At 38.4% G+C, this 22,626-nt stretch overlaps 1 protein-coding gene across 9 annotated transcripts in view; it reads left to right on the top strand.

The window, feature by feature from the left end:
- Nucleotides 1-22,626, top strand: part of LOC100114050 (CDKAL1-like protein) — a 148,252-nt gene that overhangs the window by 39,382 nt on the left and 86,244 nt on the right. The window contains exon 1 of one of the 9 annotated variants that reach the window (XM_032601912.1): nucleotides 19,181-19,391. Within the exon in view, the coding sequence (XP_032457803.1) occupies nucleotides 19,308-19,391 (84 nt within the window). The 5' untranslated portion in view covers nucleotides 19,181-19,307. 9 annotated transcript variants of the gene reach the window in all.

The raw sequence follows: 22,626 nt of genomic DNA, 5'->3' as shown, positions 1-22,626 counted from the left end.
TTATTTTATAATAAAAAAAAAATAATTTCATCAATATGATATGATGTGAACAAAATACAGCAATTGATTATATCTTATCAGAAAACTAAATAAATGTAAGTTACATATTACAAATATAACTTCTTATAAACGTAGTTTTTAACCTGCAAATTTTTTTAGAAAAAGACCTTCTTTAGACTGCACTTTAATACTTGATGATAAATCGTTATATAATGGAACTGGTAGACCAAATGTCTTATGTACTGTTCTGCCATTCGGAAGTAAAGTTGCAGCAATACCAGTAAATGCCATTGAACAAACTTTGATATTTTTGGCTGACAACAAATTGTAGACAGTTGTGTAAATGAAAGTTTTTCCAGATCCTCCTGGTCCATTGATTGACAATTATTAGTATTGCAATCATCAGTTTCGGCTGCATGAAAAATTCTATCAACTATTATTTTTTGTTGATCATTTAATTGCACATATTGTTGTTGGCCTACTTCTAACATTTGTTCTAATGGAGCATCGCTAGTTTCAGGTAACGTATCCATTTCTATTACTGTTTGCTCCATAGTAGGAAAAACAGATAAAGTTCGATCTTCATTGCATAATAAAGTATTAATATGAGCATAGGCGAGTTGGTAACTAATATCAATAGAATGTGTGCGTGAAAAATCTTCAGACATAGCATTTTTATAGTTATTCCATAATTCTTCAGGATGAATTGGATTACAATGTATTAAAATTCGAACAAATAAGTGACGAAGTCTTCGTGGCATCATCCAAATAGTTGCTTCTTCCATTGCTCTTGCCCACTCTTCATCATCTTCTATTAGTCCTAATGCTAGACAGGTTGCTGTGAACGTAGGTTGTAGAACTCCATCGACTGTTTTTAAATTATCAAAACTGGTAGCTCCTTTGATGTGTAACAATAATAATCGTAAATGAAATAATTCAATTTGAGTATGGCTAACGGAATACATACGACCAATGCAATTGAAATGTTTTTTTCGAATGTTCCATTTAGATACTGTTAAACCATCAACTTTTTCTTTTTTATGTGTAAAAAAAGATGGAATATCTTTATAAAAATATTGACGTGCATCGATATTTTCTAAATTCAATTTAAAATAATCGAGTAACATACTACTTGCTTGTGCTAAATTTTGAGGAATATCAGTCGAATTATTAGAAATGATCACACTATGTAAATTAGGTAAATGCACTGGCAATGGAACAATAGCATGACTTTTATCCTGTAATGCTTTACTGAATATTCGATAACATGCTTAGACAGGGCCAACATATCGAGATTCTATGAAATTTTTTATTTCATCGTGATTAATAATTCCTTCATTGTTACATTCTCCGATAATTACAGTAGCTGCATCATGTCCTTTGTAAACGTATTTATATAAATATTTGACTGATCGAATGCTTGTCACTATTTCAACATTAATATAACAATTAAATATTTATAATAGTTTTGGACAATATGGTACAATCCACCTGTTATCAACTATGTGACCGTTTGGTAACTGATGAGTAACATTATTGTTTCTTCTGCGGTAATTTGGATAACCATTTTCATCCATGTTTGTTTCATCATTAAAATGCTTGGGAAATTTTTTGGAGCATTTGTTATCCATCATACACCAACTACCGCACGGTCCATGTATCATATTTTTCATAACAATTTCGTGCAATCGGGGGTTTTCTATACTATCTGGTATTTCAGCTGATATGAATCTATCAACTGTATTAGGCGTAGTTATTTTATAAGCATGTGTCAAAGTAATTAACAAATGCATGTATGGCAACCCTCTTTTCTGGAATTCTATAACATAAACGTAACATGCAACATCCCCAAAAATTTTTTCTTTATAACAAAATCAAGCAAACGTTCTTTTTTAAGATGAAATACGCGAGCTACAATATTAGGTCTATCACGTGGTTGTTGTCCAGGTAATAGGTTTTCTGTAATTTCTGGCCATGTAGGGTTGCATGTCATGGTGAGAAAAATATCTGGTTTACCTTTATCATTTACTAAACCCATTGCATCCTGATAACATTGTTGCATATGGCGAGGATAACCAATAAAAGTAGATGGTAAAATAATAGTTTTTCCGACTTGTCCATTAATGTCATTAGCTGAATTTTGTAAGTAATCATGTAATCCTTGATATGTATCTGCCTTTATTTCTTTTTGGTGATCCTTGCAAAATTGAATTCTGTCTTTTTCAATTTTTACGTAGGAGTCAACAACCCATTGCTGAAATAACCTGCGACCTAACAGGAGAGGATTAAATTCAGATATCCTTATAGCGATCTTATATTTTGTAACGGGGTGAGACTTTGACGTGAGTGGAGAAAATCACAAAAGGAGACGCCGGGACCGAGAATTGATCCGGCGCTCCCGAGATCTCTAGGCGCGCGCTCTGTACGTCGAGCTAATGCCGCCTCATTTCGTCACACTCTATTCTGCCTCGATTACCGGCGTGGCGAGGAACGTTGTTCCTCGTTACAATTTAGTATATGCCATTCGAGTAACTCGTCGATTATTATCGTTTTGGTTAATACGAACTCGTTCCATATTTCGATGCCAGCCTAATGTCCCATAAGGATAAAAGATGGGATATATCCATGGTTCAACATTTGGATCCATTGAACTAACACATTGCAATGCTTTAGTATGCGTGTTTCTGATTGTAACAAAGGATTCTGGAATTTCTCCATCAGCTGTTGTAGAAAAAATAGCAGCTACTTCATTTGTTCGTTGAAAATTGTATCTTTCCCTATCAGTTCCTGGTTTTAAAGAAAACAATAATTGCATTTCTGGTTCAGTTTGACCTGTGTTCATTAATAATCGTTGATATTCTAATTCTTGTTTTATCATAGCATACGATTTAGCAAATGCGTTATTATCTCTAATAATTTTATCTAAAATAAAGATTGTCGTTTTATCTATGCGAGGGTCTTGATTTACTCTGAAATCAATGGCTTCATCCTGATCGATAAAAAATAATTGTCCAAATGCAGGATTTTCATTTTCATTATTATAATAACGAATATTTTCAAAAAACTTGTTTGATTTCTCATGAGTCCCATCAAGTAATTGAGAAAGCTCTTCTGGAAATGGAAGTGTAGGCTCTAAAGCAACTGTTCCATGACTGCAACAATCGTTAAAAGATAATCCTTTATGAGCTATTTTCTCCGAAAGAAAATGTTTTGCATTGTAATGAGTACATGAAATATCCATGGATCCTAAATAATCTTGTTGATTTGTAACATTTCTAACTTCATCGCTAATCAAATTACGCGCAGCTTGTCGGCGAACCCGTTGATTTTCAGCATTTCGCTGTCGTCTTTGATTTTGATAAATTTCTTCTTCTTCTGCCGTGCGCTGTTGTTTTCTGCGTGCATAGTGTATTAAGAAAGAGAAATTTATAAAACTTAAATTATTTATTAATAAGTTCTTAGAAGAAAGCAATATTAAATTAAAAATAACAAGAAATACAATTTTATATAGTGAACTGCATTGTAATTATGCAAAAGAAGTTAATAATAATGATCAATAATCAATAATAAAAAAAAATATGCGTCTAAAATAAAAAATGTTGAATCAATAATAATTGTAAATTGTTGTGTAAATAGGTCGTTATCGTTCATGACGGATATATATATATATATATATATATATATATATATATATATATATATATATATATATATATATATATATATATATATATATATATATATATATATATATATATATATATATATATATATATATATATGTATGTATATATAAATTGACCCAACATTTTTTATTTTAGGTATATATATATATATATATATATATATATATATATGTGTGTGTGTAGGAAGAGGAAGTCTAGGCTGGGCTAGAGACTGGACACTCTTCTCTCAAACAATCACTTTATTCTCTCTCTCTCCAGCTCGACCGACTCGTGCCGTGGTCTGCGGAACACTCTCGGCGTCGGCGCTCGCTCGCTCGCAGCATGGCCGCTCTCTCTCTCTCTCTCTCTCTCTCTCTCTCTCTCTCTCTCTCTCTCTCTCTCTCTCTGCAGTCGGGAGGTGCTGCCACCTAACGTGGGCCACCTACAGTACTCCCCCCCGAAAATGAAAAAAAACGGAAAAGTATTTTTATTATTTTGATCCATGAAATTATGACGGAGAGAGATTACAACATTTTTTATGATTGCGAAGTGTCGGTAGCTGGAGAGCGTTTACAGAAGTTATCATTAAAACTAAAGATATTAGAATCTGAGATTACAATATAACGATTGTGTAAATTCTAATGGTAACAATTCGTGGTATGAACTTATTAATATGAACTTAAAATATTTACAAAGTCTTTAGTAAAGAGACAGTATTGTCTAACGCTCGTAGACTAACGCCGTGTGTAGCGAGATCTTGGCGAACGTGCGTTGGAACATTGATTCGACAGTTAACAAACTTAAAATCTATTTGTTCGCAGGCGTGAATCGTTCCAGCTAAGTTAGCTAGGTTGATTACTCGAGTTCTTTTCTTTCCCCACGTATTGTTTATGAATACTTCAAAGATTTGTTTAGGACCAGCACTGATGAGTGCATTTACAATATGGTAGTTGTAATTTATCCGGATCGACCGTAATTGAGGTAAATTTGAAAGAAGTAACGGATAATTGAAGTCCAATCCTAATAAGTTCAACTCGACTAGGTTTGGCGCATTGTCTATGATGTCTGTAACAAAATCTTTGAAATAGTCGTTGTGTTCAAGTGTCCTGAGAGTATTCGTACGCAAGAACACTACTCGAGGAATGATCTCAGTACGGAAAACTTTACAGGCTAAATAGTTGAAGCTAAATGCTTCAGTGACATTGGACGGAGAGAAAATTGACATAATAAGATCGACTGTGTGTCTCTTTCTACCTTGAGAATTTGAGAAATTTAATTCTGCAAGGTGTGTGTTGTTTTTTACGAAGTCGAACAGACGTTCGATAGGCACTTCTTGGCAGTTGTTAAACGATAGAGAACGCAGAGAACTGCATTTTTCTCTGGTTAAAAACTTAAGCGATAAATTTTTGTTATTTACAAAGTTCAGTGATTCTAAGTTGGCCACTGTTAGAAATTCGTCGCACCCACCTGGGGTGCTGCCCAACGTGAGCTTGTTTATTGCAAAACTGTCCGAGAGTAGATCGAAAGTTTTCTTAGAGACAGTGACAGCTGATAGGTCCAATTCGCGCAGACGAAGATACTTGTCGGGAATTGGCCTGTGGCTGACGCAGCGCCATAACAATTTGTTAATAAACGGAATTTCTATTATATTGACTGACCTATTGAATGAAATACTGGTGAATTTGAAGTTGTTGACATCCTCAAGCATTCTATTCAGACCATTGGAGTGAGAGTACCGATCGTAACAAGAGTCGAATGGAAGTGCTGTGCCATGGAATTGGGGGTCATCATGGCAAGCTGTGTAAAGATTTAGGAAATCATTGTAAGTAAGATAGTGAGCTAAGCGTTTGATCACATCTCCACATTGTAAAATGTCTACAAGAGGAGTGGGAAGAAGCGTTAATTTGTTGAATGCGGGCTGAGTGCTCGGTAAAGGTTCTTGCTGAGTGAATTGATCGGGTCTCGTTTTGATGTATGAGATTCTGCCTCAAGGATCTGTGAAAGTCAGTTCTTTTTTACAAGATTTGATCTGAATAGCGCATGAGGATGACAGTAACTTGCAAGAAATGACCGCAACGGAGCCCTTTCTTGCATTCTTAAGACTATCTATGGAAAAATCGGTGCACCCTTGTGCTGACAAGCATTCGTAGAGCTTTTTCCTAGTAACGCGATACAGGATGTCACACAGGAAAAGTCGCAATACAGGTTTGTTGTTAACGAACAATTGAGGAACTTGAGCATCTTGGATGACCGGAAAGTTTGACGAACTCGCGTATCTGGTGGTGAGTGCTCGTGTTTCGCGATGTTCGAGGGCTTGCTGAAGGAAGACTTCGAATTGCTCGAGGTCTAAATCAACTCGAAAGCAATCCGCCCGCAGCTGCTCATCGGAAGAGGCATTTCTGTATGCCTGCAGCTGTGTTCGAGCTTCTCTGACCTTGTCCATGACTAGACGTTTAAATAATAATTATTAGATAAATTAAATAAGTAAAGAGCTTGAGAGGACTTAGTCGCTACACCCCAGCGCAAATGAGCTTAACTAACGTGAGAAAATTTTTCGTAACGTGTTAACAGTGTAAACTAAATCTAATTTTTTCTTTGGTTGAGTTTCTGAAACGAACGTTCTGACTTGAGGTTTACGAGCGAAAGAGATTCGTTTCTTAGAAGTCTCGTTTTCTAACAGAATCGAGTCCGAATGCCTATTCCTTTTTAAAATGTTCGGCACGAACTTCGTACGTTTGAGTGTATGAGGTTGTGGGGAAGGAATAGGGTGATCCACCGGATCAGTGGTAAGGGGTGCTGGACGTGAGTCGTCTGCTGGTTGAACGCGGTTGATATCCGTCGGTGAAGGAATCCTTATCGGTTCAGGAGTGGTATTTTCCTTAGTGCCGTCGGGATCATCTTGCAGGATGAACGCGGGCTTCACCCGTTCAATGTTGACTGTTTTGACCGTGCCATCTTCTTCTATGTTAAAGGTGTGGTTCGCTAGATTGCGCGAAATTATTTTGTGAGGGCCAGTATAGGGCCGCGTCAATGCAGGTTTAATAGGTTTTTCCTGTAGCCAGACGTGTGTACAGGTATCTAAACCTTGATGTGTGAATGGCTTGGTAGCTGTCTTGTGATTGACTGGAACTGGTCTCAGTTGTCTCATGTAATCGCGAAATTCGTTGTAGAAAATACGAATGTTCGGCTCTTCGTTGGTGAAGGGAGAGAAATCACCGGGAATTCTCATTGACTTGCCGAAAACTAAATCAGCTGGACTAGCATCGGTGTCTAAACGGATGCGCGTGCGTAGTCCAAGCATGACTGTGGGCAGTAAACAAACCCAGTTTTGGTTGTCTCCGTGGTACATGAGAGCTGACTTGATGTCTCGGTGGAGACGCTCCACCATGCCGTTGGAAGCAGGATGATACGACGAGGTTCTGATCCTGTTGATTCCTAGGATCGATAATAATTCTGAAAACAATTTGGATTCGAACTGGGCACCCTGATCTGTAGTGATCGTCGTGGGTGAACCGTAACGACAGATCCAGTTGTCATGAAAAGCACGAGCTACCGTAGCCGCAGTGGTATCTGTAATTGGTATTGCCTCTGGCCATCTCGTGTAGCGATCGATGATGGTGAGGAGATGCGTGTAGCCGTTGCTGTGGGTGAAGGGGCCTACGAGATCCAAATGGACGTGATCGAATCTAGCATCTGGAGCAATGAAATGCCGGGGCAAAAACTTATTGTGTTTGGTCACTTTAGATTGCTGACATGGTGTGCACGCTTTGCACCAAGAGGCGATGTCGCGACTCATGTTCGGCCACACATACTGCTGGTGGATGAGTCGGGTTGTGACTTTGACTCCAGGATGCGAGGGTGAGTGAAAGTTGTTAAAAACTTCCTTTCTCAATTTCTTGGGAAGGTATGGACGAATGACGTCCTCGTAGATGTCGCAGTAAAATGCTGCGTGCGCGGATCCCCACGTAAGTTTGCGCAGCTTTAAGGGGTGGTCCGGCATTTTCAGAATTTCTTTTAGCTCTTCGTCCTTTCCCTGTTCGTCGCTGAGTTGTTTGGCGTCGAACAGTGTTGGCAGCTTGAAAGCGTTGATGTTAGCGAGGACTTCCCTGACTTGTGGATCAGCCAAGAGTTCAGGATCGCTCCAGTTGAAAAATGCAGGCGATGTGAAAGCGTTGATTCTTGACAATGCGTCAGCAACGTCATTCTCCTCCCCTGGGAGATAAAGAATCTCCGTGTTATACTGGGCGATATATGACAATCTGCGGGAGCGAATTGCTGGCATTTTGTCGTGGCTCTGCTGCAGAGCGTAGATCAAAGGCTTGTGATCCGTATAAATTTTAAATTCTGCTCCTTCAAGGTAGTGATGGAAATAACGAATTGCTTCATAAATTGCCGTTAGTTCCCTGTCATAAGTGGCGTATTTCTTTTGCACAGGAGAGAACTTCTGCGAGAAGAATGCCAAGGGTTGCCAGGCATCATCCGAGCGTTGCTCGAGGGCCGCTCCCATTGCGGTATCGGAAGCATCTGTGATGAGGCGCAGTTCAGCGTTTTCACTGGGAAAAGCTGTGAAAGTTAAGTTGATGAGATCCTCTTTGCATTTGCGGAAAGCATCCTCAGCTTCCGGAGTCCAGGGAACTGGGCGTTTGTCTTTCTTCTTGGCACCTTTCAAGAATTCATTAAGAGGGCGTTGTGTCTCGGCAGCGTGCGCGAGTAAACGCCTATAGCTGTTCACAAGACCTAAGAATCTTCTTAATTCTTCGATGGTCCGTGGTAATGGAAATTCTTGGATCGCCTTAACTTTCTCTGGGTTAGGTTTGAAACCGTTAGGCGTGATGAGGTGACCCAGGAAAACGAGTTCAGAAACCCCGAGACTGCATTTCTCCAGGTTTACCTGCAGCTCGTACTCGTTGAGGCGATTGAGCACTATATCTAGGTGCTTCTGGTGCTCTTCTTCAGATGTGGAGGCGATAAGAATGTCGTCTAAGTAGACGAAGACAAAGTCTAGGTCTCCCAACGCCGAGTGAATATAACGTTGGAAGGTTTGTGAGGCATTTCGAAAGCCAAAAGTCATCACTGGGAATTCATAAAGTCCAAAAGGTGTAATTATTGCCGTCTTGGGCTCATCTTCTGGTGCTACCGGGATTTGATGGTAGGCTTGGCGTAGGTCTAAGGCCGAGAAAATCTTCTTGCCGTGGCAGAAGGTCATGCAATCATGCATGTGCGGAATCGGATAACGATCCGGGACTGTGATTAGATTTAATTTGCGAAAGTCGCCGCAAGGACGCCATTGGTTGTTTTTCTTCAACGCCATGTGAACTGGACTGGCCCATGCACTGTTGGAAGGCCGGCAGATGCCCAGCTCGCACCATTTCCGAAATTCCTTCTTCGCTGCCTTGAGCTTCGCTGGAGCGAGAGGACGGTCTCGCTGCGAGACTGGTTGGCCCTTGGTGACAATGTGGTGAAAAACTCCCCTTTTCTTGACCGTTCTGAACTGGTCAGGGCCAAAGACTTGGGGATATTTGTTCACGATGTGTGCGTATTTATGGTTCGGAGCCAAAAAGGAAATTTGCACTGGCTGCACTGACTTAACGAAAGCGGGAGCGTGCGTAAACTGATTTCCATCTACCAGTCTCTTGAGCTTGAGATCTGGCAGAAGATGGTAATGCTTCATGAGATCGGCTCCTATGATTGAATGCGGAACGTCCGCTATGGTGAAGTTCCAAGCGATTTTGTAAGGTAGGCCAACGTCCAGCTCGCGACGTTTGACGCCATAAATGTTGATGGTGGAGCCATTGACCGCATAGAGCTTGAGGTCAGCTGGCTTACCATGCCAATTGTCTGGCTTGGGGACTACGGAAATGTCCGCGCCGGTGTCTATCAGGAAGACTTCATTTGAGAGATTGTCTCTCACGTGGAGACGTGCGGTGAGGTTGGACCGGCTGTCAGTCTCCTCGACAGCAGGATTCTTTAGTTTTCCTGTTTGTCCGTTACTTTTGGCTGCCTTATCTTGTATTCCTGACCGGGGCCACGTTTCCAAGCACACGGCAGCTGACAATTACGCGCTTCCTTGCCAAATTTCCGATGGAAGGTGCAGAAGTTTGTGTTGTTGGAATAGCGCGGCTTGGATTTTGATCTGCCCGAGGTCGAATCGCGTCTATTCTTTGAATTAGTACGCGACCTGTTGTGATGCTTGTCTGGCCTAGAACGACCTTGCTGTTCAGGATTGATTGTCTTCTGAAGTGCAGCTAATAGTTGTTCGAACTTGTCGACCGGGTAGGTGGCAGGCTGGTTATTCTCCTTCAAAGCACTGATATTGTGTGACTGTTGAAGGATGTCGAAGGCCATATCTGCGCTTTTGACAAGTTCTGCTTCTTCTTTGTAGTTCCACACCATCAGTCGTATTTGTGCTGGAAGACGGCTTTTCCAGAGCGAAGTTACTGTATCTCTGGGCACTCGGTCCTGCGCTAGGCTGAGCAGTTCAGCGAGGAAGTCTGATGGTCGCTTACAACCAATTTCTAGACCTTTGAAAAGCCTGTCTAATTGTTGCTCCGGAGTCTCAGCATATTTATCCGTGAGGATTTTTTTTAGTTCCTCATATTTGCAGCCTCTAACAAGAGTGTTCATCTTGTACTGGAGCTCGTGGTGAATGTCTTGACTCAAGCGTGTGCCGACGAAGTTGAATTTGGCTTCGTCGTCATGGACGTTGTGAGTCAAGAACAGATCTTCCAATTGCTTGAACCATCCTTGAGGATCGTGTTTGTGGAAGTTCCAGAATTGAAGATGCTTGGTGCTTGGTGCCGTTGGAAGGCAGTGTGGCTGTCCAAGCATGGAGTTTCCTTGAAACTGATTTCGTTGTTGGAAGTCTGTTCTTGGATTGCTATGTGAAGCAAGAGGTAGGTCAGGCTGAAAGGTTTGACCAGTTGAGGGAATGTTGCCGAAGGCGTTGGGCGTCCAGCTGGAAAAACTGTAGCAGGTAGTGCTAGCAGTTGTTGTCGTTGCCAGAGACGAGCTTGCGAAGGTCAAGGTCGTTGTCATTACAGTCTTGTTTTCAATGACGTGATCCGTGGGTTGCTTCTGCGACCACGAGACGAAGCATTCCTCCATGTACCTTTTAAATTCATCCATTTTGCTGTCAATCTTCTGGTCGATCAATTCCAGGATTTGGTCGGCATTAGGCGCTCGTCGCTGGCCGTCTGAGTGCCTGTTTTTGTTGGTGGCACCAGTGTAGTTGGTAATGGTGCCAGTGGTGCTTGAGGGCCAGAAGTGCGAAGTTGAAGTTGGGAAATTTGATCGCTGGCTCACTCCACTGAAGTCAAAGCCTCCTGCCATGGTGCCAGGTGGCTGGCGAAAGCTATCTTGAAAGGCGTTTGCCGTACCGTTAGGTTGCAGGCCAAAGCCGGTTGCCATATTCGTTACCTCTACGTAGTCAAAAATCGTGTTTGACGAAGTGCTCGGTAATGAACCCGAATCGCTAGGACTTGTTGCTGCCGCCCTCGACACGAAAAAAAAAAACGTGTGTCGAGGAGATCGACTTGGTTGTCGATAGTACTCCGCGTGTGCACCGGCGTGCCAGCGTGCACACGGGAGTGTGCGATGTGCGTGAGGAATGACGCAATCGCAAAATGTCTTTGTCCGCGACGTGCGAGACAAAGACTCCGCGGCTGGAGAGACTTGCCGAGATGTGCGTTTCTTCTTCTCGTCGGCGCTCGTTGACTCGTCGTCGAGAAGCCTGCGTCGGGGTCACCAATGTAGGAAGAGGAAGTCTAGGCTGGGCTAGAGACTGGACACTCTTCTCTAAAACAATCACTTTATTCTCTCTCTCTCCAGCTCGACCGACTCGTGCCGTGGTCTGCGGAACACTCTCGGCGTCGGCGCTCGCTCGTTCGCAGCATGGCCGCTCTCTCTCTCTCTCTCTCTCTCTCTCTCTCTCTCTCTCTCTCTCTCTGTCTTTGAGTGAGGCATGCTTTCCCTCTGCCTGGAAATCATCGCTCGTAAGAGCATTAAACAAGATCAACTCTCCTACAGCTGTAACTGACTACCGACCGATTTCCCTACTTTGCTTTCTATCCAAGGCGCTGGAGTGGCTGGTGCACAATCAAATCTCTGAATACCTTGAAACTAGACTCTATCTTGATAGTTTCCAAACTGGTTTTCGCACTGGTCACAGCACGCAGTCCGGCTTGATTAAGCTGACTGATGATGTGAGGCTTGGAATGGACAGGAAGAAGGTCACCCTTCTGCTTCTTTTTGATTTTAGCAAGGCGTTTGATACAGTGTGTCACGTCAGGCTACTCAGAAAGCTACCCTCCTTCGGCTTCTCCAAGCAGGTTATCCGCTGGCTTGCATCTTACCTTTCTGGTAGAGAACAGGCCGTCATTGGTGACAACAACGAACTCTCTACATTCCTACCACTAAACACCGGTGTCCCACAGGGGTCAGTCTTGGGCCCCTTATTGTTCGCGTTATACATCAATGACATTGGCCTCTGCCTTGACTCAGATGCATCCCATATAGTCTACGCGGATGATCTGCAAATCTACTGTCAATGCCCCCTTGAGGAGCTCGATTCCTGTTCTGACAAGATGAGTGCTAACGCCGAGAGGATAATGGGCTGGGCAGCACTAAACAGACTTAAGCTGAATGTTAGTAAGACTAAGGCGATCGTCCTGGGCTCACCCTACTATATCAATGCTCTACCTTCTACTGCTAACACCTATATAAATATAGGGGGGCCCAGGTCAACTTTGAATCATCTGTGCGCAACCTGGGGCTGGTGCTTGACTCAAAACTTACGTGGAAAGAGCACGTTACACAAACTTGTAAACGTGCTCACTCTTTAATGTATCGGCTATATTTCTTTCGGAAGAGCACTAGCCTCAGGTTGCGCCAACATTTGGTGCAAGCACTCCTATTTCCCCTCATCGACTACTGCTCACTTGTTTACTGCGACCTGACTCAAGAGCTTGACTTAAAACTGCAGAGGCTTGTCAATACGGGAATCCGATACATCTATGGTGTAAAGAGGGACGAGCACATCTCCCCTTACAGGCGTGAGTTGCAATGGCTCACCACCGCCGGACGTAGGAAGTACTTCATGGCCTGTTTTCTTAGAAAAATTTTCAACACCTCAATACCAGCTTATCTACTAGCCTATTTTGACTTCCACGTCGCACTCAGGCCTGTCAGGGGCGAGGTGACTCCACTGGACATCCCGTCCTTCAAGACGGAGACGCTGAGGAATTCATTTTTCATCAGCGCCTCCTACCTCTGGAACAGCCTTCCATCTCAACTTCGCGACACACTATCCATATCACACTTCAAACAAGCAGCTAAAAATTATTTCTTTAATTTGGAAAACACATAAACATCGCACAAACATACATACATTCTCTTTCATCTCATGTCATCTCTCAACATCACGCACACCTTATACTATATACCCTTACACAAATTTTATTTATTCCTTTATCATAATACACTATATTTGTTATATGTACAACAAAATGTACAAAAATAAAGAGCAATTAATCTAATCTAAAATCTCTCTGCAGTCGGGAGGTGCTGCCACCTAACGTGGGGCACCTACATATATATATATAGTTATAAGTCTGGTTTAGTTTTGGTTATAAATTCTGGTTTAGTTTTGGGTTATTGTTCGGTTTTGTTCAGTTAAGGTTATAATTCTGGTTTTGTATTTTGGTTGGTTAAAGTTGAACTTGGTTGTCATATAAGTAAAAATGTAATTGTGAAAGGATTATAATATTTTATTGAAAATAAAAATTATTATTATATTTTCCAGTAAATATCAATTTCATGCGACGTATAGCAGAACATTCTTCTCAAGATTCATGTAAAATAATTCAATAAAGCACTTGGGTTATAATATCAAGTATAGTTGTACGGTGATAATATGTCGTTAAACCTTTAAAAAAAAGTTTGCATTAGATTGTGTATAATAATAGTAGTATGAAGTATAAAATGTACATTGCACAATAAGAAAGGAATTTCATAAAATATATTTATGTATATATCTATTCTCCATAAAAAGCACATATAATGATTGTTTGTGTACAAATAATAGCTAATTTAAATGTATAAATATAAAATTCACTGTTGGATAAATTATTTTATTTAAACAAAATAAAACATATTTTTACTGTTATGGCTTACTGCGCATAGAAAGTTTTAGATGTGTTTTAATTAAATTGTTTAAAATATAAATAAAACAGTGTTATAATCTTAAGATTACTGTAAATATCATTCAACAATAGTTGTACGTCATATACCAGGTTGTACAATATGTCTTCGAAGTCCAAAATTTATGATCTTCATTTTTTAGTTACTGCAGACTTAATTCTGTTCTGTGCATCGAAAAGCATTTGTACATCTCAAGGTCTAACTGCTTTAGCAATACACCCATTAAGAAAAACTTTTTTGAATTTACTTTATTTTTATAATTAATACACTCATAAACTAATTATGCTTATTTCAAGCTGATCTAAAGCTTTAAAAGTGCTATTACAATGTCCATACATCCAAATTGAGTTTGCGATAGTTAAAAAGATGAAAATCTGTTTTATGTAAAACTGAACTCACAATAAAGAAACAAAATATAATTTCGAATGTGCTTCTAATATTGAAAAAGAATCATAATTGTGCTTTATATAGTGAATAATGTAAATAAAAAATATTTGTTGATATATATGTACTTTCTTGAGTTTGATTTTATATATTTCCTTGTCTTTAATGAAAGTATTAACACACATGAAATCAGAAATGTACATGTAAGCTGTTTCTTTATGATAGCAATCTGAAAAGAAATCAGAAAAATGTTTTTTGTTAAATAAAAAAGTACATAATACCAGATAAAAATAATGTCGATAATAATAGTTCACACTGACCTGTTTTATTAGTAGTTTAAAATCTCAAATTTCCTTCTCTATAAACAGAGATTTCAATAAAAAGAATTTGTATACTTTGATAGAAGCAGATCCTTATGACAAAAGTCTGAAAATATAAAAAGTTATAAATATTTTAAGATGAGCAACATAGAGAAATCAAGTCCAAAATCTAAATGTAAATTTTAACCTCAAAAATGTGACAACTAAGAAGTGTAATAAAATCGTGAATTTTGACCACAAATACTTTAATATTCCCCTGCACAATTTGTTACTTTATGTTTATATTAAATAGTCAGATAAATATAAAAAAATTCACACGTAAAACGTTGAACTGCACTCTGCAGAAGTGATAAAAATCAGGTAAAAATCCAAGTAACAGCAACATTAAAAGGTTATGTAGTAATAATTTTATCGATAAACAACAGATGTCGCTAGGAGACGCATTTCTCGCCTGTATAGATGACTTGTTGACTGCATTTTAAAGGTATAGAAGATAGATCTTATCAATACAATCTTTTTGAAGCTTCTAATGTCGTAAGAAAAGCGAATTAAACATTTTAGAAAAAAAAATTATTTTATCATAATATTTATATAATAAGGAAAAACTTTATAATTTTGAAAAATAGAAAAACTATAATTTTTAAAAATACAAAAACTATAATTTTTAAAAATAAAAAATTAAAAAGGGGGATAAAGGAGAAGGAGTTCCAATAATTTATTATGTTACACTAATTACAAAAATAATAATTATCTAACCTACATTCATGCAAAAAATATTTATTGTTTATTAAACAATTAATGTGAATGTGGTTTACAGTCACAGAGAGTAGAAATACAATACTTTGTATATATCTTTTCAAACGATTTTTTGTTGTAGACACAGCTACAAAAATACTTTATTTTTCATTATTAAAATTATTATAGAAATATAATAGTTTGTACTGATCGCAATATTGTTTACATATACAGTCTCAACTACAGAAATATTCTGTTTAACATAATTTTTGGCAACATTACATTTTACAAACATACATTTTGTTGCATATACACTTAATAGATACGTAATAAATAAGTACGTGGAAAGGAATTATTAATTAAATGTAAAATATAATAATTATAATCAATAATGAAAAGTATGCTGATTTACAACATCTTTTATATTAGTTAGAAAAATAATTTTTGATATCTGTAAACATACTGCTTAAGTTAATGAATTGATATGTAAGTTATTAAAAATAAATCTGAAATTAAACATCTATTTTAAAATTTACTAAATTAAAAGTTCTTAAAATTGAATATGTAACAATTTCTGTTGTAAATAATTTTTCATTACTGATTATAATTATATTATATTTTTAGAATACTAAAATATGATGACGCTGTATATACTGAAGTTAACTTAAAATTGAAGTCTTCAAATTAGTATAGTAATATTAATTACATAACATATTCTTAAGTCTTAATAACCTTAATAATAGTTTGTTTTAGAGATTTAGATATGAGTGTCATTGCAACAAATTTTTGAAAAGAAAAAATTGAACAATATAATAGTTTGTCGTATAAAAAGAATAATATTAAATGACAGCAAATTACAATGTAGTATTTGATATCAAAAAAATGAATACACCTAATATACGAATATTATATACTTAATTATTAAAAATCACTGTTTAATCAGTCTCATAGAAATAAAATTTTGCTATCAAATATCACATTATCAATTTGTTATCATATTGCGTAATCAGTATGATCTCATGTCAAACCAATACAAAGTGAAATATTTTGAAATAAAAAACACAATGAAGTTGTGAAAGTTAAAAATAAACTTTGCTTTGAACAAAATCAAAAGTAAATAAGAAAAGTTACTCTTCGGTCAACTTTCTCTTTGCAGCAATTACCTGTTGTGTACCTCGAATGAGTACATTAGCAGCCATAACTTCATGCTCTGGATCCGCAGTGATGTTGCTTGAATCTAGGCATGTGACTTTTATGATACCATCTGAAAAAGAAAATTATTTGTTATTATATATATTTTTATTATGTTTTTAATTTTTATTATTGTTTTTAAATAAGAGAATAATATATTTTTTACCATTATTGGCTACTGTTCCAATCACTGTGACCCAAGTTCCTTTCTTAAAGTCTACAGGTATGTAGTTGCCTATTTGTACAGTCAGTTTATGTGTGCCATCAGTGATGGCTCCGCATCCGTATGACATATTCTCATATCTGGTGGTCGATTGAGCAAACGTTGTCTTGATATAGCCACTGATAGCTATAAAATTATAATTATTAGAATTATACAATATAATAATTAAAAGAACGAATAAAAATTAGATTGAAAGATTAAAAAAAAGAACAGATTTCTCTTAAATTTTAATAATAAGATAATGATTTTGAGAATATACTATATTTTGAAAAAGTGAAACATATTATAGAAAAATTGAAACTTGCAGATCTTTCCAATTGCTTCTTTTATAGATGAAAAATCCACTACAGATAGTGGTAATTCAAGTGTGATTGGCCTTGTCACATGAGTGCCTTTGTACTAAACTTTCGTAATCTTTTGTAAAATAATTTCAAAAGGTAGTACGCGCAATGCCTCTTTCTCATTATGTAGGATCTATAAAGAACAAAAAATATATATTTATTAGTTTTAATAATTGAAAAAATGTACAATAATAAAATATAAATAATAAAATAGAAAAAATCTTACTCGATTGATTGTTATTTCAGGCTGATACTTCTTGATCAGCTCTGCGGTCCAAATTAGGCAAAGCACTCGACCATTGCTTCCATTGGTTAGAACAAATTTAAATAAGTCATAGCCCTTTCCACCTGCTTTCTGTCCCACTTTAGCCTGAGCAATGATTTGGTCTACATAATCAACCAGCTCTCTACATCAAATATCAAAAAATTGTTAGATACAAAAAAAATGAAATTGTAATGAAGTAAAAAGTACTCTTACGTTGTTGGATCTCTGTTGATTAGCTGGTCAAAGTCCTCGTCAGGTGTGTAGACAACTTCATTCGCATTCATATCTGCAGTTTTTTTGTATAAAAATCTTGTACGTACCAGTAGCTTTTGTACCCAATGTTAATGCAGGTGTAGAAGCTGCAAATAAATGAAACATTAAAAATCAAAATCTCAGATTTTCACACACTGTCATCAAACGTGGCATGATTACAGAATAATAACAAAATAATTTCTAAATAGGTGCAACAACGCTTTTTAAACAAAACTGTCCATTTCGTATATACTCAAGAATGAGGGCATGCTTTTCTCACATACAAAACGTGTTATCCTTCTTACCTCAAAATGTACATATTAAAAATAATATAATAAAAGAATATAGTACTGTACATACTTTAATATTTTTGTTTTTAATAGCACGATCGAAAGCTGGACAGCAAAATAAGACCGGATTTCCCAAGCGATGAGTTGAAACACACGTGTGCACCTTAGCGAGCGGCGAATATTTATATATGCATACTAACCTATGTTCACGTTCCGTCATCTTTCCGTTCCGTTCCATAATCATCATCATATCAATAAATATTTAATTAACATAGTATAACCTCATAAAAAACAAAGTTTTAAACAATATTAATAATTAAAATTTGCTTATTTTGATGCATTCTTCGTTTTCCAATAAAATTAACTACATAAACTATCTAAAAACATTATATAAACATTAATCAAAAATCTAAGATTTGAAATTTACCGCTTCTTTCAAGGCCACCAATCAAATCTCGTTTTAGGCGGCTTCACTTTTCAGGTATCACTTTTTTAAGAAGGGATGTTATACAGATTTATAGTTATATATTGTCACGTGTGAATATTCACACGTATATAGCATTGCTAGTTATAATGCAATCGATGCATGAGTCGCCGAATACGCGCATAGCAACAGTTCGGACTCACCCCGAAGCCCGTTTCTTTCGACTCAGCATAACCTCCCTTCCACGCTTACAGACGACCGCGCGAGTAGGAATCATACCACCCGGGGAGTCTATAAAAGAGGGTGCATGCGGGCGGGGTGGGGATCATTGCAACAAAAGATAATTTTGCAGATGAATATTAATGCTGAATATATCTTACCGAAGGATAAATTTACCGAAAGATGGAAGTGTCAACGGTCAGAATATTCGATTTTCAAAAGTGCCGAAAAATTCACGACGGTGAAAAATACCGAAAAATAAAATGCCGAAAGATATATGTTGACCGACAAATGAACAAAATTTTAAATATTTTGAACAATCTTAGTTTTCGGCATTTTTACCCTTCGTGACTTTTTTTCGACAATTTTAACTTTCGGCAACTTTACTTGATAGGATTTGTTTTTTTAGTATTTTTAACTTTTGGTATTTTTATTTATCTGCAAAATAAGCTTACGGTACATTTCTCCCCACCCATGCGGGCGCTCCCTCTCGATTCCGCTACTCACGATCCAGCGCTACACAGGTAGTTTTGACTCGCAAACGACAGATAGGATCGTATACTTAGAATGCACATTCTCCTTCGTACAATCAGTCCATTGCGAATCACGATTAATAAACAGACACATTCACCGATGATCTCTCGTGTTCATTCATTACCCCGGTATTTTCGCAGCAACCGTGAGCTTGACATCTCATGGAGAACAAAACCATCGACCCCCACACGTAACATTTTCCGGTGCTAAGTGTGGGGTATTGTTCGCAATATATACGTGCGTATTCTAACACCGCGATAGAGATAGATGACTCGGTTATCATTTCAATCCAATAGACGGGAAGGAAGGATGAACCTTCCCTGTGTAAATCGTCATTGCAGCCACCTTAAGGTAAGTCAAGTAAATTTTAATAAAAAACTAACAATTATACCCTGGGATTAACACCAGTGAGAACTTCTCGGCTCGGATAACTAACAATTAACTTAAACCGCTCCGAAATATCAAATTCCGTGGTCTTAGATACCGTGATAAAATACGAAATATGGGAGAATCGAATCCATTTGATTATAAAATGTCGAACTTTAACGAATATAATGGTCTCGAAACACAGAACATATTCACACGCGAGGCTAACGATTCCGACACTTTTCAAAGACGTTTGCAAGAATTCGAGATGACAGCGGAACCGGTGCTACTTCTGCACACCCGATTAACGATCGTATTGCAACTCGCGGACGTGGCCATGGCATATCCGTCAAAAGGAATGATCGACACCGCGATAAGTCACATACAGGGAATAGTACAGCAAGAAAGATTGATCCCAACCGATAAAATACAATTGTTAAAGGTTGCGAAAGAACACCTACTGCAAGTCCGAGACAAAATAAAACTTTCGGAGACAAATGACAAATCGTCGCAACAATCTAACCTCCATGTTACGCATAATAACGGGACGATCCCCAAGTGTAAAATATTTAACGAAAACGACCCATTCGCGCTCAATATCAAGGAAGAAAAATTAGACGACTGCGTTACAAACCAAAAGCCAACCATTCGCGAAAACATGTGTATCGGGCTAAACTCCGATGCACTAGACACAGTAAATAACATCCATGACATAAACCAATCTCCGCCTCAGCTCGAAACGATAGAGTTAGCTTGATCGACACGAAAGACGACTCCAACGATGCACCTTATACCGAACACCGGGGATTGATCTTTACCGAACAGTTACCCACCAATAGACGTCTTAACCGATCGCTGTTAGGCGAATTACCCGATCCTAAAAATCGTGGGCTACCCTCAATAGGTAATTTCTTTGATAAGCTTGACGCAGAGCAACAACCTGGGCCGCAACCGGGAGACTCCGATTTTATAGAGCAATACGAACAGTTCAGAAAACGCATGCAGGGTAAAGTACACAAGGATTTAAATTCAAAACCGTTTTCTGATCCGATTATTCGACACACACAAAACGTACAAAAGCATAGAGACCGCTCTCGGGACGAAGACTGGATGTTCTCGTTACACCAAGCATTGAACACAATCCCTCATTACGACGGAAATCCAGATATGCTTGCACTATTTTGTCGCGCAGTTCGCCGAATCCGAACGTGGGTACTCAACTCGTAGGCATCAAAGTTTCGGGGTCGTGCTGCTGACGGCTACACTTCGCGCCTGATGCAATACGACACCGTAGAGCGGTTGCTAGCCGATTTAACTCTAAAAACCCACTATGTCTCAGAGAAGATATCACGGAGGCCGTAGCGTTTGAGCACCGCACTAGCGCGCCGCGCATACAGTCAGCAACCGGAACTGATTCGCGAAGACAGCACTAAAATTCCGCCGTGGGCAGCCGAGCTTATAAGTATCACAAAGGCAGCATGTGAGCCGAAGGCCACGCCAGTAGCCGACGAAGCTGTCAGATACACCACGGGTATGAGCGTTCGCAACTATTGTCGGCAACAGGGACACATAGAGAAAGATTGCAAAGAAAAGATATACCGATATTGTAATATCGCGGGCCACACCTACGTTGAATGTTTCTCGTTGGAAAATACGATAAATAACGGACGTCTCAGTAAGAAAAAACTTGAAAAGCTAGCGTCAGCACCCGTTGCTGCTGCTCAGCCAGTAGTGTACACTTCCTTTCCCATACCCACTCCGACCCCGATGCCATACGTCATACCTGCACCGCAAGCAAATAATGCAACGCAGTATAATAGCGCTCCTCAAGAAAATAATGGAAAGCAAAACGGCGCTTATCGAAAGAATAACGTGCGCAGGTATTCAGGAGAATGCAATGGCGGAGATAATCGAAATTACAACAACAATAATGGGCACAATTATCGGGAAGATAATAGAAATTATAACAATAATAATGGGTACAAAAATCGAGACAATGACAGTCATTATAACAACAATAATAGGTACAACAATGATAGAGATGATAATCGAAATTATAATCGGCGTGATGATGGGGGATGACAATAGGCGCAACGACAGTGAAGGCAACAATAACAACAATCGTTACTATGATCAGAATAACGACAATTATAACAATGATCGTAATAGAAAAGATAAAAGAAATGCCAGAAATCAGTCCGGAGATTCTTTAAACTACCAGGATGCTCGTTACCAGTCGGGGGTATCGGGCAATCAATAAGCAACAATCCACCGAATCCGAAACCGACGCCAACACAAGAAAAGAAAGTAAAGGGGCAAATCAGACAGAAGCATGAGAAAATCGAAAATTCAAAGAGGCAAATAAAGGAGATAGCCGTGCAGTTTAATAAGTTAAAAGAACAGTCAAAACAGGAGAAAGAAGCCAACGTGCAGGAGAAAATTAATAATCAGAAGTACTTAATAAGATTTGCTACAGCAGGACGTAAACCACCAATCGTAGAGCTTACGAGCGAAAAGTTAGAGGGGAGGAAAGCACGTTTCTATGCGGATAGTGGAGCTGATGTTGAGTTGATTAAAGCGAGTAATGTCACTAGTAGGACGATAATCGATAAACAATACGTAATTGCCATTAACGAAGTTACGCCGGGCAAATGCTTAAGTTTACGTAGGACAAATTTGAGAATAGAGGGATTACAATGTGACGTGCACGTGGTTCCCGATGAATTTTATATTGATACAGATGGAATCTTAGGATGGAATGTGCTTTTAAATTACCTGCACGTACGAGACAAGTGATTTACGCAAGAGCAAGCGATAGATCAGAGAAGTAGGATTTGCACCTTTATAAAATTTAGAAGAAGGGTTATACTTTGGAAATTTTATTGGTATTAACCAAGAATGCAAAATACACGCCTTATGCGTTAATACTACAGAATATGAAGTAGAGTTAAATCTACCAGAGGTAATAGTCCGGGAGCCAGTAGCAGATTGAGGTTGATTATTTCATCTCGACGGATAATTTGCGAAATGTTTCAGGCAGTTGTGTCATGAAGCCTCGCGCACGTCAGCTGTGGCATCAGCGGTGGGTAGGCCAACGGCAGCCGCCAAATCACGTTAAAAAAACCAAATTTTATTATTTCATCCCGGTTGAAAATTCGTAAGTCAATAGTTTTTATAATACTAAAGTGAAAAAAAACGTCAGCTGGCTGTATCGCGGTGG

Source organism: Nasonia vitripennis (assembly GCF_009193385.2).
Source record: "Nasonia vitripennis strain AsymCx chromosome 4 unlocalized genomic scaffold, Nvit_psr_1.1 chr4_random0004, whole genome shotgun sequence".
Classification (NCBI taxonomy): domain Eukaryota; kingdom Metazoa; phylum Arthropoda; class Insecta; order Hymenoptera; family Pteromalidae; genus Nasonia; species Nasonia vitripennis.
Note: the sequence above shows the minus strand (reverse complement) of the source record. Positions and strands in the feature narration are given on the sequence as shown.